The sequence below is a fragment of the Myotis yumanensis genome, unplaced genomic scaffold (genome assembly GCF_028538775.1).
Source record: "Myotis yumanensis isolate MYYU_CA2020_CCGP unplaced genomic scaffold, mMyoYum1.0.hap1 SCAF_18, whole genome shotgun sequence".
Lineage (NCBI taxonomy): Eukaryota > Metazoa > Chordata > Mammalia > Chiroptera > Vespertilionidae > Myotis > Myotis yumanensis.
Window position 1 is genome coordinate 38307747 of NW_027223769.1, and position 21590 is coordinate 38329336.

A 21590-nucleotide genomic window follows, 5' to 3' on the forward strand; every position below is an offset into this window, starting at 1 on the left:
ATGGAATGTGGTCATCACAAGTGAAAAGTGGTCTTCAGCAAAGGGGATGTCCATAGTGAAATGACCTGAAAAGCCAGTTCCCAGGGGAAGGGTATCAACTCAATTGCTCCATCAAACCTAACCAGAATCCCTCCGTTACCAGCCAGTGTGCTGGCTGTGCTGGATCCGGCATCCAGGACAGGGCTCCATAAATATTGTTCAATGGGGACAGAAATAAGGGGAAGTGGGGTAGGAGGGGAAGAGGAAGGGCGATGAAAAGAAAAGGCAGAGGAAGAAAGAGTGGAGGGAGGGAGGGAAGAGAAAGGGGGAGGAAGAAGGAAAGAAACAGGAGGCGAGAGAAAAGAAGGAAAATATGCAGCGAGGGAAAGAAAAAGACAGAGAAACAGAGATTTGGAGGGAGGGAAAGAGGCAAGAGAGGGACAGAGAACGGAGGAGAGGGGAGGGAGAGCAACACAAGAAAGGGAAGATTCGGGGCAGTGGCCCCGCCCCGGCCCCGCCCCCAGCCCGGACTCCGCCCCCCGGCCCGCAGGCTGCAGCGCCCCCTCCAGCCGCCAGGGGCCGCCACGCGCCGCCGGCCGCTCCCCGCGTGCGCCGCGGGCCCTCTCTCCCGCCTCCGCGCTGGCCGCTCGCCGACCCGCCGCCGCTCTCGCGCTGCGGCCGCGTCTCGTTCGCCGCGTCTCCGTGAGGGGCCTCGCGCCGCCGGCGCCCGCCGTCCCCCTGCCTCGCGGCGCTGGGTCTCGCGGGCCCCGCTCCCGCCCTCCGCTCGCCTGGCCCGGACCGGAAGCGGCGGCGCACGGCCTGGGCCTGGCGCGGGGGGCGGGCACCGGGGCCCGGGCGGACATGGGCAAGAAGCACAAGAAGCACAAGTCGGACAAACACCTCTACGAGGGTGAGGAGTGGGCCGCGGGGGCGGGGAGGCGGGGGCCGGCGGGCCGCGGCCGCTCCGGCGGCTCTTCGCGCCTTCGACTCCCCCTCCTCGAGCGCCCGAGGCGGCCGGGCCGCGCCTCCCCCGGGCAGGCCCGGACCCGCGACGGGGGCGCGGCGCAGACCCGACGGGCGGGGGCGGGGCGGCCACGGGACCCCTGGCCCCGGCGGGGCGCGGAGGGCGGCGTTCGGGGCACCCACTGGGCGAGTGCCCGTCGCTCAACAGGTGCTTCGGGGGCGCCCCCTGCGGGCCCAGCGCCGCCGGCCCCCCGCCCCGCGGCCCCTGCACGGTGGGCCCCCCGTGAACCGGCCTCTCCCCGCCCCCCAGAGTATGTGGAGAAGCCCCTGAAGCTGGTCCTGAAGGTGGGCGGGAGCGAGGTCACCGAGCTCTCCACCGGCAGCTCGGGGCACGACTCCAGCCTCTTCGAAGACAAGAGCGAGCACGACAAGCACCGCGACCGGAAGCGGAAGAAGCGGAAGAAGGGCGAGAAGCAGGGGCCCGGGGAGGAGAAGGGCCGGAAGCGCCGGCGCGTGAAGGTAAGTGCGGCCGGGCCCGCACCGGCGGTGCCTCCGCCGCCTCCCGCTCCCGCCCCCGATGGAACCGGCCGGTCCGGGCCCTGCGCCTCTTTAAAGGCCGCCCCGTTGCGAGGGGGCGCGGGGCTGAGTGGGAACACCGGCCGCCGCTCCGGGGGATGGTTTATGCTCCAGCTGCGCTCGCACCGGGTGAGGGAGCCGCCGGCCCACCTGCCGGGCCCCGGGACCAGGTGGGCGGGACTCGGTTCGGCAGCGAATGGGATCCGCCCAGGTCCACACCTGTGGTTCCGAAATAAAGGTCCTCCCGATGCCACGCGCGCTGAACGGGCGGCTCCCACCTTTCCAAACAGCGTTTGCGTCTGTCGAAGAGAAAACTGGATCGAGATCTTTCGGGGACAGGACACCAGGCGTGAAAATAAGCATTTTCTGAACCGTTGGTAGTTAGTAGATGGAGAGTAAGTCCCTGCCACCTGGGTGTGCAGGCTGAGCGAAATCGTGATCACGCCCCGCCCTCCCCGGGACGCTCACCTGCCTGTCTCTTCAGCGTCTTCATCTCACCTGCCGAGTCAGTAAGCCGGAACGGAACGCAGTGGGCCGTCTCCCTGGAGCAGGCATTGGGCTGTTTCTCATTTTCTTACTGTTTCGGCCAGGGCTGCAGTAAATATTCTTGTAGACACAGGAGTTAGGGGTGCTGCCCCCCCCCCCATGCAGTCGAAAATCTGCATGCAGCCTGACTCCCCAGAAACTTGAGTTGTCCCCCAGTATCCAGGAGGGATTGGTTCCAGGACCCCCCAGGATCCCAGCTTCCAAAGACGCTCACATTGACGTAGGTCAGTGCATACACTCAGCCCTCCCCCCCGGGACTCCCGACAGCAGGTGGAAAGCAGCAAGGCATTTACTGAAGAAAATCCACAGGGGGCTGCACCCACTTCCGTGTTGTCAGGGTCGAGTGGACACTGAAGGGAAGTGTCTCCAGGGTGTGCGCCCCGGGGTGGGAGGGCTGCGGGGTCGGTGAAGGCCTCTTCGGCCTCCCTGTCCTAGGTCCTGTTCCTGGTTCAGCTGCTGGCTGTACCCGTGTACTCACCCATCCATCCGCAAGGCATGAGCCCCATTTCTCTTCATTTTCATCAGAACCTGACATGGACAGACATGTGAGTTTTTGCTGATCAGAGATGTGGAATGCCTTCTAGTTTTTACAGGTGTAATTCCTGGAGGTCTAGGGAGCTTGCGCCCATTTCCTGACACTTCGGGTTTCTTCTGGGAATTACCTATGATGCTCTTCACCCATGTTCCGTTGGGTTGTTTGCCTTTTGTAGATGTTCTTCATGTGATCTTTGCTAAGACCTTGAGGTGTGTGTGTTGCAGGTACTTGTCTCTGTCGGTAGCTGGCCTTTCAGTTTGTTTAGGGGAGCACCAACTCCCCTGTTGTCTTTATTCCCAATGATGCCGCCTCTGTGATACCCAGACTCGCTGTGCGTGTGGGTCTGTTTCTGGGCTCCGCGGTCTGTTCTCTTGGTCGGTTTGTCTATCCCTGTGTCAGACCACGTTGTCTTCATTACTGTCACTTCATACAGGTGCTGTGTACCTGGTAAGACTCTCTCATGGTAAACTTTTTCAAACCTGTTCTGGCGGCTCTTAATTTTGACTCTTTTTTTTTTTTTTTAATATATTTTATTGATTTTTTACAGAGAGGAAGGGAGAGGGATAGAGAGTTAGAAACATTGATGAGAGAGAAGCATCGATCAGCTGCCTCCTGCACACCCCCTACTGGGGATGTGCCTGCAACCCAGGTACATGCCCTTGACCGGAATCGAACCTGGGACCCTTCAGTCCGCAAGCCAACACTCTATCCACTGAGCCAAACTGGTCGGGCAGTTTTTTCTACTCTTGAGTCATAAAGATTCTTTTCTCTGAAGTTTTAAAGGTTTGCTTTGTACATGTCAGTCTGCGATCCTGGGGTTTACTGTTGTGTCTGGTGTGAGTAGAGACTGTATTCATTTTTCTTTTTCCATGCGGATGACTGTTTGTCCCAGCACCAACTCCCCTGTTGTCTTTATTCCCAACGATGCCGCCTCTGTGATACCCAGACTCGCTGTGCGTGTGGGTCTGTTTCTGGGCTCCGCGGTCTGTTCTCTTGGTCGGTTTGTCTATCCCTGTGTCAGACCACGTTGTCTTCATTACTGTCACTTCATACAGGTGCTGTGTACCTGGTAAGACTCTCTCATGGTAAACTTTTTCAAACCTGTTCTGGCGGCTCTTAATTTTGACCTGCAAGATAAGTTATACGCTTGGCTTGTCAGATGCCATGAAAAATCCCATCTTCCAGTTTGGATTGGCATTCCATTCCATTTCTAGATAACTCTGGAGAGAACTGACTCACGAACATGGTGTATTTCCTTTATTCGGGTCTGCCAGTGTCCTTTCAGTAATATTTCATACTTTTTCCCAAAACATATTCGGTGTTTTTATTAGATTTATTCCTAGGTATGTTATCTTGCTTTTAGGAATAGTGTTGTTTTCTAAGTGGTTATTTCTGGCCTATACTGTCAAATCACTTTTCTTCCCTTTGTGAACATGTTATTTTCTCCTTTTCCAGTAGATGGCAGCAAAATACATGAAGATTTTTTAAAAGAATTTTCAGTGGCGTCTTATTTTTTTCCACTGAAATGAAGATGATTTAGTTTAAAGGTATTCTGAGATATTTCTACATTACCTCCCTTTGTTCCATTTAGGAGGATAGAAAGAGGCGCGATCGGGACCGTGTGGAGAATGAGGCAGAAAAAGACCTCCAGTGCCAGGCGCCTGCAAGATTGGACCTGCCCCCTGAGAAGCCTCTCTCGAGCTCTGTAGCCAAACAGGAAGGTCAGAGCAACGGTGAACTGTCCTGAGTGAGGAGGCTGACACGGCCAGGGGAAGGCACTGGGTTTCTAGCTTTCAAGTTAAAGCTTGAAAGCCTTTTAACGGAATTTTTAAGTTTTCTTACTTCTCTGATGCATACGACCTTTAAATTAGCTGCAGTTTTGAATTCATACTTACTTATAAGGGAAATGGAGTTTCTGTGTGAGGTGCTTAATGATGGGTATGAATAAGTCATATAGAAAGGAAATCAGCTAAACAGGACTCTGCAGAATCTGCCTTTTTAAAGTGCTCTTTTCCTTTCTTCTTTGCCTTAGAAGTAGAACAGACGCCCCTGCAAGAAGCTTTGAATCAACTGATGCGACAGTTGCAGAGGTAAATGGCTTTTCCAGTCCTTTTGTAACGTGGACGTTGAAAGGAGAAAGATAGTATCCAAAACACTTTTCTGTTTTGATTATTTAAAGCCCCATTGCGTGGCCGGCATCCGAACGCACTTGATTTTAAAGTGGATGATAAATATTTTGCCTGGCAGGGAAGCCCTCCAAGAGGCTGGCTTTTAGATGTTCTCGTTTAGTTTGTTTGAACTGGCAGCTTGAAGAGTGTTACGTAATATTCTTAATGGCAGATTTCTTTTTAATCTGAAGTAACTTCTGATGTTCAAGCTTTAAACCAGGAATAAACAATACAGATAGTTCCACTTTGTTTATAGATAAAAATGCCTTCTGTGTATTTGCGCAGTGCTTATCATACTGTGAAAGTTCAGCGATTACTAAGCCTGGGGCAGGGGGCAGAATACTATAAATAGGACTTGTGCCACTTTTAAATGAAATTGGTTCTAAAAATTTCAGTATCTAGATTAAGCCAATGTTAAGTTTGTACAAGGGGAAAGAATAAGTCAGTGTTTATTAAAATGTTCTGATACTCCTCTATACTCAGAATTTCAGTTTTTAGCTGAAAGACATGTCCCTGGCAGAGGATTCGCAGGTGCAGGGCATGCATTCTAAGAATGCAGTTGACCAGTGTGGGAACACCACTTCGGTCGTGGGGCTCTGTATCAAATGACTGCTCTCGGGGGTGGAGATGATCTCTGAAGAGGGCCTCACAGACGGCCAGTGTCGTCGTTCACAGTAACTGCTGTGGCAGCACCCATCTGCACGTGGAAGGTCCAGGCAGGGTGTTCCTGCTTATTCTCGGGTGTTAGTCTCCTTGCTTGGGCATCGTGCTGGGAAGAGCAAAGGCAGAGTTCCGGGCCTATAACGTGGTAAATACATTTTAAAAGTCACTGCTATTGTTAGTTTTTAAGCCATTTTTTATTGTCATGATGATTTAGAATCAAAAAATTTTAGTATGCCAGATTTCCAGAGGAAAAGCCACTCTGATGACCTAATTATATAAAACAATGGTTCTCAACCCTGTCAGTCCTGGAAATACCAATGCCAAATGCTTCAGTGCCAGTACCAGGACTCAACCTTAGAAACACCAGTGCCTGGACCCACCCTCCTTCCTCACGCAATTTTTTATTTTTAAATATATGTCTTTATTGATTTCAGAGAGGAAGGAAGAGGGAGAGAGAGATAAAAACATCAATGATGAGAGAGAATCATTGATCGGCTCCCTCTTGCACGCCCCCCCACTGGTGATTGAGCCCGAAACCCAGGCATGTGCCCTTGGCCGGAATCGAACCCGGGACCACTCAGTCCGCAGGCTGACGCTCTACCCACTGAGCCAAACTGGCTAGGGCCTCACGCGATTCTTATGCCCTGGGTCTGAGGTAAGCCTCCCCTAGCCCACTGGAGTTTTTATAAAGTTCCTCCAGTGAGAGTTGAGAGCCTGTGATAGAAAACACTGTCTCAAGTTTAGGATATTATGAGGGCTTTTTAATGTCATTTTTTAAACACACCCCCACCTACACAACACAACACAACACACAATAGAAGTCAAAATACATAAGCTCACAGGGATGCAGTAATTGTGTGGCCCACCAAGAGTCCACGCCAATAGTTAGAAACCATATGGAAGAGGGCACAGGTGTGCATTCACCGGTACTGTTACCGCCTTTTCCCCTGTGGTGGGTAAAAATACATAGTACTGATCACCCAAAGGCCAAGGCATTGCTCAGTTAAGCTGGCTTTTTATTTTGTTTCATTTTTCCTGTGTAGGAGGTACTACTAATTAATTTAACCTGCATATTTTAAAAGACTCTCTACAAGAGTACAATTATTATGTAAAACATCTTCACCTTGTTATTAAATAGTTATTAGTCTTCACAGTTATTCCTGTAGTTTTCAGTGGAAAACACGTTAGCATACTACAGATTTTTTCTGCATGAACGGTTTCCTCTGACTCCTGTTCTTAGGCCAGCAGATATGTTTGTGGTAGAAGTAAAACTGCCTTTTTTATATCTTCACAGAAAAGACCCGAGTGCTTTCTTTTCATTTCCTGTGACTGATTTTATTGCTCCTGGCTACTCCATGATCATTAAACACCCAATGGATTTTAGTACCATGAAAGAAAAGATCAAGAACAATGACTACCAGTCCATAGAAGAACTGAAGGTAACAAGAGCTGTTTGTGTTGGGATGGGACAAATAACAGCTCTGATACAAAGTAACACATCTTTATTCGTTTGGGAGGCAAGCTCTTGGATCCTGTAGATATACAATCTTGGTAGAAACCTTCATGTTTGGTATTTAGAACCGTTCTAATCAAGTTTTTGTTTTGCAAAGAATTAAGTTTACTTTAAAATCCAAAAATCTTTGTGTATTTCTGTCTTTGAAAACATTTTTGAGCTTGGAGGTACAAAACCAGATAAAATAAGCCATCTGCTATCTTTTATTATTGGGGGGATTTTCATAAAATTTTGAATTTCATACATTCCACAGTATATTTTCTCAGCTGTTAAAATGAGAGGATATTGATTTTCAATTTCAGATCAATACAGGTGAAGTTGATATTTTAATGAAATTGAACAGAGTCGTTCCTTTTCCTAGACATCTAAGGTGTGTATGTCTTCTCACATAGAGAATAAGTTGGCTGGTCCAGAAACACTAGTTTAATGAAAGTCACTTGCTCTCTCAGATCACTTTGGCCGTATTTGTTGAGCATGTTTCCTTCAACTTTAAAAGGAAGGAAATTAAAAACTTGCAAGTAAAGAACCTACAAGCCACTAAAATGATGTACGTGCCTAATGTTATAGTTGAAGTCTTTTCCGTCTTTACATAGTCTTGGTATATGTTGATTTGAGAGATGATACTTTTCTTTTTAATCTTCATCCGAAAAGGAGCCACGTGTGTTTTAAATTAGCTTTGTACCAAACCACCACAGACTACACTGGTTTGGATGTAAATTTTGCCTTTATTTTTTCTGCATGAGCATCGTAGTGTGCATCTGACCTAATCAGCTATAGAAGGAAAATCCGGCAGTAAACTATATCTTTATTTGGTCTTTTTTTTTTATCCACGTGTCAGTCAGCTGAGAGTTATAATAACACCAGCATTGAATTCTGTCTTCCTACCATTTTGAATGGATAGATAATAAATACCCCAGTACTCTGGAAAACTGGAATTGCATTCTTGTGTCTTTAGAGAAATGGAAACTTTCCCCAACTTTTCATCTGGTGAAAATTAGGCTAGAACTGTTTATTTCAGCATATTTCCGACTTGATTATTGCTTAATGGAAAAAATCTTAACAGTTTTGGGTTTTTTTTCTTTTAGTGAACAGTTTTCCTCTGATCTTTGTCTTGTGATGACAGGAGAGAGCAGTATGCCCCTCAGTGTTTTTGAGCAGATGCTTCAGGCTTATCATAATTAAAATGAACAAGTATTTTGAACTCTTTAGAGTTTTCTATATTACTACCTTTTTTTTTCCCAGCAACCCAAAGTAATATTTATTAGCTTACCCAGCTCATTAGGCTGTTCAAGATTGTTTTAATTATGTGAAAAGTATGCAGAAGGGTCATTCAGGTTTCAGATGGCCGAGTGCCATTACACAGAGGCCCAGGGAAGCCCAGCACATGACGGTGCTGACGGCCCAGGGAACCCACAGGCTGCCTGTGCTAGGGAGGAGAACCCAGTGCCCTCGGGCCAGTGACCAGCCCAGTGTCGTTTTGTGTGAATAATGGCCATGGCGTGTCTCCCCTCACCGGCCTCTCCTTCCCCCGAGTGAACACTTAATAGTTCCTAATGGAATGGAAGCTTTCCCGAATATCTGTCCAAGCGTGCTTCACTTAGGGTCCCTTGGGTAGCCTTGGGGGGACCGGGAACCCGCTCAAATTACACGAACAGGTCTGCTCCGTTGTGCGCATGCACACACACAGGCTGTGGGAACGAGTGGCCCATGGCTTTCCTCACATTCTTGGAGGAGCAGGGTCCAGCGAAAGCCTGGCTGCTTAGAGACTGGGCCAGGGGCCGAGTCCACACGGACTTCGTCCACTTTGGATTTAATACCAATTTATTATGACCCTAGAATCAGTCTTCTCATAACTGGTAAACAGTGCTCAGTACCTCTTTTCGTTCCATTTGACTGTTCTCAGCTGTCATCACTTTAGTAAGTAGTGGCGTTCGAATGTTTTTTGGTTTGGAGGAGTTTGTTAGGGGGCATCAGGTTCTTTTCTGTTGGATTTTTCTCATTTTAGTTTAGTCAGGGCTTGACATAATCGCTCCATTTATGTGAGGTAAAAATTACCCATGAATTGCTTCTCTGGCATATCTGTGCACTTTGAAATTTAAATCAGAAATGTAATTTGGGGTCATTTGGCTCCTCATTTACATGTTTCAGCTTTTTGAGGTTGTATGGTTTATTTCACATTGTCATGATTTTGCAACATTCTGCACATTATGTTTAGCTTATGATAGCATCCAAATAGGTGAAAGAAAATGTGTAAGCATTGGAACATTTCTGCTCAGTTAGTTTGGATTTAGTAGGAAATAATGTGATAATTTAGCCCTGGTCCCTGTTTTCAGTCAAGATCTGAAATAAAATTTAATAAATATGTAGAAACTTAAGAGTTTTTTAAACTAAGAATAACATTTCTAATTACATTAACTAACTACTCAGTTAAAATTATTCTATTAAATATGTGATAGAAGTATTTTCTTCAATTTCTTTTTTTTCCATAAGATTAAAATTTTCATCTTGATATATAAAGTTTATATAGTTGTGAAATGTTTCAAAAATTTGGCAAAGAATGTAGGATATTTAAATTAGCAGTATTTGTGAGTTTTAAAATTTAATAAATTGCTATTAATGTTCTTCAGTAAACATGAAAGAAGAGGGCAGGATGTTGTTTTATTTTCATTATTCGAAGGCCTGTATGATTTCAAATCAAGAAAGAAGCGCACTTCGTTTTGTTTGAATTCGTTTTCCCCCTTAACATTCTCTCTGCAGGATCACTTCAAGCTCATGTGCACTAACGCTATGATTTATAACAAACCAGAGACCATTTATTACAAAGCTGCCAAGAAGCTATTACACTCGGGAATGAAAATCCTTAGCCAGGTAAAGAAACTTCTTTGTCATAAAGAAGAATTTTTATAAAGGTTGTATTCCTTTGTTTTTTGTCATAGTAATACAGGTCCAGTTCAGTACTGGTTTTATTGTTTAGGCAGATCATATGTAAGTTGAAATGTTCAATAAAACTTTTGAATAATACAGAGAAGAAAATGAAAGCAGGAAGATTCTCGTTTGGAATTGATACAAATAACTATTGGCGCTCACTTGTAATACTTATACGAGGCTCTTGAATGGCTCCTCACCAGGTGGACTTGTACTTACAGTTTAAGAAACACCAGCCCGAGTTCCAGGATGAGGCTGGTTAGGTGAGGGAGGAGCCGGGGAGGAAGTGCTCCTCCCTTTGTCGGGACGGGATCTGAAGTGGCCGCACAGGAACTCCTGGGAGAAGAAAGAGACACAAATGAGCACTAACGGGCAACTGTCTCAAAGCCACCTGATGGGAGCTGTCCCTCCCGGCAGGGACAGGCATTCGAGGTGGCAGAAATGTGGGCAGGGGCCCAGGCACGTCCTCAGCTGTGTGACGGAGACAGCGTAACCACACAGCCTGCAGAGCGGTGCTGCAGACAGTGGCAGGAAACTGTGGGTGTCGTCTGGGAGCGAGGGCTGATGACAGACCGTGAAGGGTGAATTGAGGCGAACGCTGTGGGAGAGAAGGGGAGCTCCCAGGATAAGCCACCTCTCGGGGGTTTTACTCACGGCTCCGAGTGGGATGGGAAATGGGTGCCTCGCCACAGCAGGAGGTGGGGGCGGGTCTAGTGGGAGCTCTTGCCGCTGACTCCTAGGCCCCAGGCAGGACCCGAGCCCCTGGGCGTCCGTGTCCTCATCTCCAGAGGAGGGTTTGACCTGTGCCCTTCGAGACCATCGCCCGCAGCGAATGCTGCCGCGAGAGGAGACCTGGCGTGGGGCGGAGACTGACCAAGAAGAGCAGGAGAGGAGAGGGTTTTTTTGCAAAGAAGAAATGTGTGGGTATAAGATAGCAAGGAGGAGAAAAGCTGGCGCTCAGAGCTGGAGCTCAGACCCCGAGGAGTTAGGGACAGTCGGAGTGAGTCATGGCCGCACGTGGTTTCTCAGCTTTGATGGCGCATCTGTGTCAGTTCCACGTTAGAGCCGCCGTGGTGTGCACATGGCTGAGTGTCTGCTGGGCTCTGAAAGGTTCTTGGACCCACTTCACAAGGGAAAGGGAAACATTTGGGTTGACAGTTAATCCTTGCACTCCTAATATTTAGACATCAGTCCCATCCTCTCCTAAAGACTTAGGAAACTCTGATGTCAGCCAGTTACCCATCTTTGGCAGAATTTGCAGAGGGAAGAGAATGTAAAGTGTTTATCCCAGTCTTGGCAGAAAGACTCAGAGGACAGAGCCGAGCCATGTCCCGGGTTTAAAAACCCACGATGCTTGTTACCCCATTTGAAGGAAAAGTGCTTCTGTCAGTTGCAGCCTTTACCCCAAACGAGGCACATGGATTTCTAGGAGAAAGTGTAACTCACAGGGCTAGCATATCCAAGGCAAGTTTATTCGTGTTGACTCACCACTGTTACCACCATTTAGTGTCGGTAAATGATGTAGTTAATAAAACATGCGAAAGAGGCCAGAATCCCCTGGAGTTTACTGGGGTGAGTTGGTTGGAGGCACAGAAAATGCCGTTTCTTCTCCCTTTCCCTTTTCTGTTATCTTCCTTTTTCTCAGACCTCTTCCTGTTGAGCCCTACCCATCCTGTGTTATAGCTTCCTGTTGACTTCTCTCCACCCCAGATGGGAGGGATCCTTACAACAGTGATTTTACATGATTAAATTTAGACCTGAGCGAACTCCTCACAGAGCAGTGTTCCCAGGAGAGCCCAGCACACCCTCCCATGCGTGGTGTCTTTTAAAAGATAATTGCTTAAATGTTCGATGGAAAAAGATTGCAGAGCAGCCTTTCATTATTTTTCCAGTTACAAATACTGACAGTTAGAAGACGTTATTTTTATAAAGAATGGGCATACGTAGAATAACTCTTGATCGCCTAAATAAATCCGAGATGCTGCATACAGTACAAACAGTACTATTTGCAGCACAATAGAATCGGACTGATCAGGGCCTGTCCTGGCTCTGTGGCCTGTCCCTCTAGATCAGCCCTGTTTGAAAGGAATAAAACTAAAAAAAAAAAAAAGACCGTACCCTTTTATGTAATGATGTTTACTTTGAATTTATATTAGTTCACACAAACACTCCATCCATGCTTCTGTTCCGGCCCTCCGGTCCAGTTTAAGAACCCATTGTGGCCCTCGAGTCAAAAAGTTTGCCCACGGCTGCTCTAGATAATACATTAACGAGGCTTTTATTTTCTCTATTCACGTCTGTGTCTGCAGTACAGTATATTAGGTGAGTAGTTTGAAGATTACTTTAAAATGAAGTTCAGAAATGCAACAGGTCTGCTTTCCTGAGGCTTTTCCAGGCTGCACCTCTGGTACAGGCCTGGGCACGGAGGCCCGGTCTCGTCACTGGTTCTGTGACCTTAGATGAGTCACTTAGTGTTTCTGGATTTCATTGTTCTCATTTGAATGCCCTCGGTCCTTTCTGTAAAGCCTTCCCTGCCATTGCTCTGCGCCCCCCAGGAGACCGCCCTCCATATTTCATCCAGTGACAGGCTCAGCCTGCAGAGGCAGAGGGATCACTAGGAACAGAGCTTCCAGAAACCTCAGGCCCCGAACCACAGCACAGACCTCACAGCGTGTCCGTGCAGTGGGGAAGGAGGCACGTTTAACGCAGTAGACGCAAGATGTCTCCGGTGGGAGGAACGTTACGCGCCGTGAAGGCAGCTGTGCTGGCCCCTCTCGTTCTCAAGCAGGCTGTTTCCCAGGCCGCTGGGGACCGCCCTGACGCCACAGCACTCGGAGACGGCCTGTGCTCACGGGCTGTCGGTCTTAAATACCTGCACATTCTTAAACTTCAAGCCATAAGCCATTCTGCTCAATATAAAACTTTAACATGCTGTTAAAACAAACTCCACTTTTTAAATTCGATACTGCAAAGAAGTCTTTACTCCTCTGTCCTTTCTGTGAACTGTTTGATGATGCAGTAAAGTTACAAAGCATTCTCTTAGGTTGGAAGTGAAGTCGTCTGAATGGAAGGATAGACCGTTGTCCTGGTTCCTGAGTCTAATACTCGGTGCAGTTACATTGAATTGTTCTTCTCCCCGGGTTACTCACGAGATAAATGCAAGCTCTTGTGAGAAACACAATGTGTTACTTTAAAAGTGAATGACAGACATGCACTGAGAACGCCCTTGAATGTCTTTAGGAGCGAATCCAGAGCCTGAAGCAGAGCATAGACTTCATGGCCGACTTGCAGAAGAGTCGGAAGCAGAAGGACAGGGCAGACCCCGCGCAGGGCGGGGAGGACAGCGGCCGCTGGCCGGCGGAGAGGGAGGACGCGGGCGAGACCGAAGCACAAGCCTTCAAGAGTCCCCACAAGGAAAACAAGAAGTAAGGAGCCTTAGCAGGGTCACAGGAAGCGGTCTTTTCAAGCGGGTGAGGGGGAAAGCTGCTGCGGCGCCTGCCGGCGGGAGCCAGGGCCAGGCTGCCTGTGGGCGGCTGGTTTGGGCATGAACGTCCATCTCGGGGTGTGACACCTTCGTCCCCTTCCAGGCACCATGTGGACTTGCCCCACACAGTTCGGAAAACAGCTCTGAGTGCGTCTTCTTACGAGACTGGTTTTAAAGCCAACAAGTTCTCGGGCTCGCTGTCAGTGCGTTTATTTAAGTAGGACTGTTTGTGGAGGGAAATGTATTCATGACTGTTCCAGAAAGGAGCTGAGACAGTGGGTAAGCCTCAGCACAGCTTCGCTGAAGCTGCTTCCTGAAGGGGCTGTCGTGTGGACATGGACGTGTTCACCAGACATCACCCGGGAGCAGCAGCGGCAGGCCTGCCCCGCCCAGCCCCTCACTGCACCCCGGAAGAGGGTTTTCATTAGTAATTGGGGCTTTCTGCTGTCACAATGCAAAGAAAGTAAACTTATGACAAGTTTTAGTTCTGTTTCTATGATTTATAATTTTAAATGTTCATTATAAAAATCAAACTTTTTAAAAAAAATGTCCTCTCCCTTCAATATATATTCTTGGTAGATTTCATTTTTTGTGCGTATGCTGAGAAAAATGTTTAAGGCAAATAACACTGGGCCCAAACGAGGGAGCTAGCCCGGGTCTGGGGTTTGCCTTTCCTGCACACACACAAGCCTCCCCGTCATTAATTAGGGAACAGCACGGCTCCACCTCAGCTGTCTTCAGGTTTGAAATTCCCTTTAATGCTTTCACCTTACCTTCTTTTTACTTACATTCATGTGTTCTCAGGAAAGACAAAGATGCGCTGGACGATAAAGTGAAGGGCCACCATTTAGAGAGAGAGCAGGAGCAGATCGACCGCATCGTGCGGGAGTCCGGGGGCAAGCTGACGCGGCGGCTGGTGAACAGTCAGGTGACGCGGGGCCCCTCCTTGGAGTCGCTGACCCGGGGGTCTGAGCGTGCGTTTAAGTCCGTGTGCTTTCAGTCCACATCTGCCTCGGGGCCCTCAGCACCACACTCAGATCAGAGAAGTCGTGGGTGTTTGTCAGTTACATGATTAACCTTGCCCTCTTTTACTGGGTTTTTAACATGTTCTAACATCAGGAAATGAGCCACTACTTTTATGTTTATGAAAACGTTTATTCTGTGGTCTTTTGAAATCGTATTGTTTGGCGCATTGGTTTTAAACCAGATGGATTCGTATATGACTTTGGGAGGTCACCCCCCTCCTGGTCTTCAGTGTCCTCTTGTTTAAGCAGCAGAGGCAGAACCAGGTGGCCGTAAGGACCCTTTCCCATCGCCTTTCAGTCTGTGGTTCCCTAACCATCCCTAGTCCAGCTGTCAGCACTTGTGCACAGGAGACAGGTGTGCACGTCGGGATCTGCGTGCTCTGTGACAGCTCCCTGCACTGTGTGATACAGCAAGGCTTTCTGGTGTGGTACGTGTATGATACACACACACCCGCTTATGCCGTGTGAACACTTTGGGTCATTACAGTGTGAATTTGGAAGAAGAAAGCCAGACGGGACGACGACGCTGGGACTGCTGCACCCCGTGGACCCCATCGTAGGAGGTAGGTTCACAGAATGAGACCCGCAGGGCTTGCTGTGGGCAGAGGGCAGAACCGGGTGCCGTTATACAGCACCAGGCCTGAATGTTGACCCATCTAGCATATCACTGTCTACAAAGAACTGGCTAGACATGGTGTTTTTCCTGTTAACAGCTGGCCCCTTTTCCTTCATCCTAAAATATTATACAGATCACTAAGCCCTAGGATATCAGACCCACCTTTAACACAGGCAGAATGTGAGGCAGTCACTGCTAGCCCTGCTTGGTAGAGTGGTCGGTGGCTCAGTGACTTCTCCAGGCGTCTCAGAACCCTGCGATTCTGACATCATAACTCCGCTGTCTCAGTGAATAGAGGGAGCGCGGGCCCTGCTGGCACCGCCCGCCTGACGGACTAGTGCGGACCGTTGGCAGCTTTCCCTGGGCCGGTGGGAAGTTTATAAAGGTCGAGAACCCATTTTACAACTTCAGTCCTGTTTTATTTTCTCAGATGATATTTTATTGGAAATCGTATAGGGAGTATTTTGAAATTTGATGTAAAAATATTAATTTTGTCATTCACCTGAGGGGAAGTACGTGCTGTAATACGCAATTGTGAGAATGTTAGTTTATTTTATAAGTATCCATTTTCATACTGCCACTGTGAGAGGTCATTGGGGGTCCCAAAATGAATACAGCGGAATTCCTGTACTTGGGGAGATGTCGCTGCTGCTTACTGTCCACTGTGGGCAGCACTGTCTTAGGAGGTGGGGTGGCCGGTGGATAGTGGGGAACAGAAGGAGACCAGGCTCTTCCCTCTGCTCTGTGGGGTGCGGAGAGGCAGCTTGTCCCCGCGCTGTGCCGGCTCAGAGCAGGGGCGGCCTCCCTAGGGTCTCGGGTCAGAGAGGGCTTCCTTCGCCGGGTGATGTTTAGGTTTGTCCCAAGAAGGTGGGGGGGGAGCACAGGGGAGACCCCTTCAAGCAGGGAGGAGCGGAGGCACTTGAAGTCAGGGCGCGCCCGTCTCAGTGGTGCGCTTTCTGCTGCGGAGGCTTCCAGGAGCCCTTCCCTCAGAGGGAGGACCTGGTGCTGCGTTTTCGAAGCAAAACTCATCTTTCAGGTGAACCTTTTATGGTGGGAATTTATATGGTCTTGGTCCAAAGAGGCTCTTCTGAGGATCGCTGTGGTGAAGCTGCACCAGGAGGTGCAATTAGCGATGTATGCAACACCGTGAGATCCGCCCCTTCCTTTCCCTGTAGCCAGGGCTCTGGTCTCCCCGTCAGGTCCCCCCGGCTTCCAGCCCCCGTCGACATCTGCAAACTGGCCAGAGCTGGCAGCTCCTCATGCTCACAGTGCCCCCAGGGCCCACTCCCTGGTGTAGATAGATGATGCCCGTTGGCTTCCCCCTTTCATCTTCCTGTGGGGGTGCCGCACCCAGGGGGGCACCAACGCAGGGCTGCCTCCTGAGGAGGAGAGAAGATGTGCTGTAGACTGATGGGCTGCGCAGGACCTGCTACTGCAAGGCCGTCTCGGTACAAAACCCAGGACTCGAGTCCAGGCGAGAGCGCCGGCCCATGGGCGCGGCCTTCCCCAGCACCACCCTGCTCAGCCCTCTGCTCAGTCAGGTCCCGGGGTCCTGGCCTGGCTCCGGCATAACAGGGGCCGCATCTGTGCAGGCTCGTCCCCGCTGTCTGTCTTCCTTCTGGGTTGCTTGCTTCCATCATAACCTTAAGGCCCAACTTCTCCATCTTTCCAGCATCACGAAACACGACTGTAAGAATTCCAGGAAGCTGTCGGGTGTGCTAGGAGGACCGGGTTCGGGTCCTGGCCACCTGCCTGCCTTTCTAAGCTCAGGTTTTATGTTAAAATCGGAGGTAGTGAGGGCTCCCACCTCTCCCAGGCACGCAGATGCACGGAGTGCCACTCACTCGCCGCCTCCACAGCCCCGCCTTACTGTGCCCGTCTTCTGTTTCAGAGCCCGGCTACTGCCCGGTGAGGCTGGGCATGACCACTGGGCGGCTTCAGTCGGGAGTGAATACTCTGCAGGGGTTCAAAGAGGATAAAAGGAACAAAGTAGCTCCGGGTAAGGCGCCCACTCGGGACAGTCACCATTTATTGCCTTGTTCATACATTCTTTGCTGGCATTTTTGCAACTTTAATTCGTTACTAACTTCAGAAGAGACTGAAAAATGGTTTATTCGTATTCAAAGTGAGTTTTATTTCTTTCCTCTCCCCTTTGTGGGAAAACACTCACTTGTGTTGCTACTTCATAGGCATCTGTTTGGGGGAAATGTCTGCCTTAGGTTTGTGTGCCAGTCGATGAAGTAGTAAAGTTAGAAGGGAGTGGTGCTACTAGAGCAAGCACACAGCCCGCCCTCCACGTCCCAGAGGAGCTAAAGTCTCTCTCTTCACCTGCAGTGCTCTACCTGAACTACGGGCCTTACAGCTCGTACGCCCCCCACTATGACTCCACGTTTGCCAACATCAGCAAGGACGATTCGGATCTAATCTACTCAACCTACGGGGAAGACGACTGTGACATTCCCAGCGATTTCAGGCGAGTCTCCGGCTCAGTGTTCTGAACGCCACGTTTTTCTAAAGCACTGATCTGAGGCGTGGATCTAAAGGGCGGGGTCCAGGCTTGAGGTGTGACTGAGGCTTATACGTGTGGAAGTCATGAGGAAGGCATTCACCCCAGGGGAGCTAGGGGAGGGGCACAGCTCGCCGCTGAGCGTGGGCTTCCATCACCGAGCTGGGTTTGCATTTCATTTCACTGTGTTAGCGAGCGTTTCATTCTGTCGCGGTGATGATCGCTGGTGAGTATGTAAACAGCGTTGACGAGGTGGTGAGTCTGGCACGTGGTGTGTCGGTGAGGCACTTGTGGGAACAGTTGGCTGTGACAGGAAGACTGAGCCCGTGGAGGTGATTCTGTGGCAATGACTCCCAGCGTGCTCTCTTTCAGCATCCACGAGTTTTTGGCCACATGCCAAGATTACCCATACGTCATGGCAGATAGTTTACTGGATGTTCTGACTAAAGGAGGGCATTCGAGAAGCCTGCAGGAGTCGGAGACGGTAAGAATGCACCCAGAGCACGGTGATTTCTCATTGGTCCGGCATTAGTCATCGGTGTTATGAAACCATGGGCTTAACCAGTGTGACAGCTGAGCTCCACTCCCGAGAAGACGGCCCGGCCCGGGTGGGGACCATGGGCGGAGGACAATGAAGGGAAACGGTGATGCGGGCACCGGGATCCAAGGCAGAGGGTGGCATCTGGTCCTGGGCCAGCGGAGCGGTCGCCGGTGCCGACACCTGACCAGGGAAGCCCTGCTCGCTGCTGGGAACCGCTGACTGAAATGGGAGGGAATGCCCTTCGCCGCCGCCTCAGGGATAGAGCTGGTGGAGCCTCCAGCAACAAAGGAAGCCGCGTCCTGGTCGCCCTCCCTTACTAACACTGTAAACTCCAGGTCGGCTGGACAGAGTTCATGAGCTGGGACAACTTAGGGCTTGGCTCCGAGATGAGGACCAGCAAGCGTTCCTTCTGGAGCCGAGTTAGCTGGTCTCCCGATGCCCTTTCTGTCGGCAAATAGCCTTGAACTAAAATCGAATGGCCAATGTGGCAGAGTTTCTGATTTACAGCTTCTCTGCTCTTTGATCCAACCGTTACTATTCTCAGAATTTATTCTAGAAAATAAGGGAAAGGCTATATATAAGGACACATTGTTCATAATCTTTAAAATTGGTAATTAAATAAATCACAACCTTTCAGGAAGATGATATCGTTACTGGTTTGAGTCCTGAGGCGTTTGTCTGTCTCTGTGGTTCTGAGAACGGGCTGTGCAGCTGGCAGTCTCCAGCGTGTGTTCACAGCAGCTTCTGCTGTCGGAATCGCCTGCTACACAGGGCAGCCCTGGCGCTGCTCCTGGTTCCCACCAGACTGACCTGCTGGTGAAAGACTCCACTTAGACGCTGATGCCGTTCACCACAGACCGTGGGCACGTGCACAGCTTTTGGATCAGGCCCAGAAGTACCCGTCGCAAAGTCACTAGTGGGGGGTGCTCTTGACTCACAAATTCTCTCAAAATGCCAGTAACTATATCTCATTCATTTTATTCCCCAAATCCACATCCTTCCGTTTTCCTGTTGTGTGATACTTGCCTTTGCCTGCACCTTGGAATAGACAGTTGTTTGTCTCTATCCTACAGTCATCACCTGAAGATGAAGGCCAGAGCAGGACCCTCGACGCAGCCAAGGAAACAGAGGTGATTCTATTCTTTATGAAAAATGTTTAAATGGAGACTAAGCTGAAAGACCTAAGTGATAAAGCTTTGTTTGTAAAGAAGAGTGTAAGTGAGCCCTTTCACTGCAGGACAGACACCTGCAGATGGGAGATCGAGTAGAGGCAGAGCAGGTGTGGGTGGTGTGCACACGTGTCCTTCCGGGGGCAGGAGCCCAGCGAGGCCGTGTGTAGGAAGGAAGTCTTCGGAATGGGAAGCAGTAAGGAGACTGATGGGCGGGAGGGCCACGCCCGCAGCCCATGTGCTGGTGGAGAAAGCAGGTGCTCGGGGGTTGAGCTTGGAGTGCGGCACCACCATCTAACTGGAACCGTCACCTCGGGTCACGTGTATCTGGTGACCTGTTCCTAATAGCAGCACCGAGGTTATAGAAACTGAGGCTTGTGAGTCCAGGATTAAACTCCACTCTTTTGGGGTTTATTTCTCCCGTGCAGTGCTGGCCCCTGGCTGTGGGGCCTGGAGGAGACCAGGAAGTACCTTACGTACAAGAGCTCCTGCCGGAGCGTAGGTGGCCGGACCGGGGCTGGCGTGGCTCTCAGTCTTCACCACCTCGCAGTCCCAGGCAGTTGTCACTTTTATGCTTTGAGCGCTGGCCTGTAAAACAAATGATGCAGATTGCACAGACACTCCATTACTGTACCGAGCAGCGTGGGTGTATGGACACTTTTATGCCAGGCTTTGGGAACGACATCAGATTACAGCTGCAAAGTGAGCAGGTGGAATAACTGGGCTGCAGATGGGCCATCTTCCTGGTTTCTCATTCCAGCACGGTGGGGCTTAGAAGCCCGCATGATTCCTCTCTCTTTCTTCACAGCAGGCCTCAGAAGTGGAGCCAGCGGGGCGGGTGGACTCTGGCAGCCAGGACAGGCTTGCGGCCCTGGAAGCGGTGGCGAACTTGGGCGCTCCCGTCGAAGTTTTTGACTCTGAAGGTGAGTGTCTGGGGTTGGGGGGTTGATGGAAGCGCTGCCTGGCACGGCAGTCAAGACTGGCGGTCCCCATGGTACCACTAACGACCATCCACCACTGGGCAGGCTTCAGGGCAGCGCTTCGTGGTGGGGGTCTCATTTGAGGAGATTAATCAGTACTCCCCAGAGCCTCGGAGCACACGGCTCCGATTACCACTCAAGGTGGAACCCGGGGCGGCCTCTGCAGTGTGTGCTGTCCCCACAGAGGCCGAGGTGTTCCAGAGGAAGCTGGACGAGACCACCCAGCTGCTCCGGGAGCTGCAGGAAGCCCAGAACGAGCGCCTGAGCACCAGGCCCCCGCCCAACACCATCTGCCTCCTGGGCCCCTCGTACAGAGAGTTGCACCTCGGTAGGTCCCCTTGTGGGTGGGAGCTCCAGGGATATCAGTTTTTGCGTTTATACACTTGTTCTTTAAAGAAACCACATTTCAGGACCTAGAACAGTTCTCATTTTGTTTTGTTTTTTCTAGCTGAACAGGTGACCAATAACCTTAAAGAACTTGCTCAGCAAGTAACTCCCGGCGACGTCGTCAGCACGTACGGGGTTCGGAAAGCGATGGGCATCTCCGTTCCCCGCCCTGGTGCGGGGAGCAGCCTGGTGGATCTAACAGAAGGTGGGTGCCCACGTCAGGGGGCAGGGCCTTTGGCAGGTGCTCCCTCTGCGAGTTGCTAGTGTGTAAAGTACTTCATTCTCTCCATTTTACAAGTTGAAGGCTTGACACATTTGCAGAAAGAGCTACAGTGATCGCCTAATCACGCCCAGTCTCTACCCGGTGCCCACGGGAAGGGTTGCCAGCACCTCTGGACACTGCCTTTCCATCACGTTCCTTTTTGCATCAAAAAGGGAAAACATGCTAAATTAAGTGGCATTTTTTTCTTTCAGATTTTGAAGAAGCTAAAAAGACGGATGTTGCTGAGTGTGGCCCTGATGGGAGTCAAAGCTGACCGGTATTTGATTATATATTATGTACATATTTTTTGAATCTTAATTTGGAAATGCTTTTCAGAAGATATTAAATATTTGTAAATTGTGTTTTTAATTAAACTTTGGGACAATTAATTTAATGTTCCAGAGACTGGCCTTCTGTTGGGTAAGAGCTGACCCTGGGACTATGAACTGGACGGTGCATGTCAGCTCAGTGATCCCTGACCTTTCTGATAACGTGAGGGAGAAAACAGCCTCTTTGATGACCATCCGTTAGGGGAAGCAAGCCCTCCAAATCCTTACAGCCCCTCAGTTCCGCGGTCCCTGTTAAAGTAGAACCACATCCTTCCTCCCTTATCAGGTTGCACCTGGCCATTTAAAGTGGCCTGTGAGGAAGGCACGTGGCTCTGGCCTGTTGCCACCGGAGCTTTGCAAAGTGGGTGGAGCCAACTGGGCAGAGTCCTCGGGAGACCGGAGTGTGGCTGCTCCTGCCCCGGT

The 21590-nt window shown here is 50.0% G+C and overlaps 1 protein-coding gene across 2 annotated transcripts; it reads left to right on the plus strand.

Moving 5' to 3' along the window:
* The first annotated feature begins 675 nt into the window (after window positions 1–675).
* BRD7 (bromodomain containing 7) lies at window positions 676–21227 on the plus strand. Of its 2 annotated transcripts, none has more exons than XM_070398357.1 (17): window positions 676–889; window positions 1253–1461; window positions 4191–4320; window positions 4632–4689; window positions 6725–6869; window positions 9701–9811; window positions 13109–13293; window positions 14157–14280; window positions 14865–14940; window positions 16885–16992; window positions 17328–17466; window positions 17872–17983; window positions 19114–19170; window positions 20018–20132; window positions 20374–20517; window positions 20638–20781; window positions 21051–21227. In XM_070398357.1, exons 1-17 carry the CDS (start codon window positions 841–843, stop codon window positions 21110–21112), a joined length of 1968 nt encoding a protein of 655 aa, XP_070254458.1. In that variant the 5' UTR covers window positions 676–840; the 3' UTR covers window positions 21113–21227. The 2 variants fall into 2 exon arrangements, with proteins under 2 accessions (XP_070254458.1, XP_070254459.1); XM_070398358.1 differs by having other exon boundaries at window positions 20021–20132.
* Window positions 21228–21590: the final 363 nt, after the last annotated feature.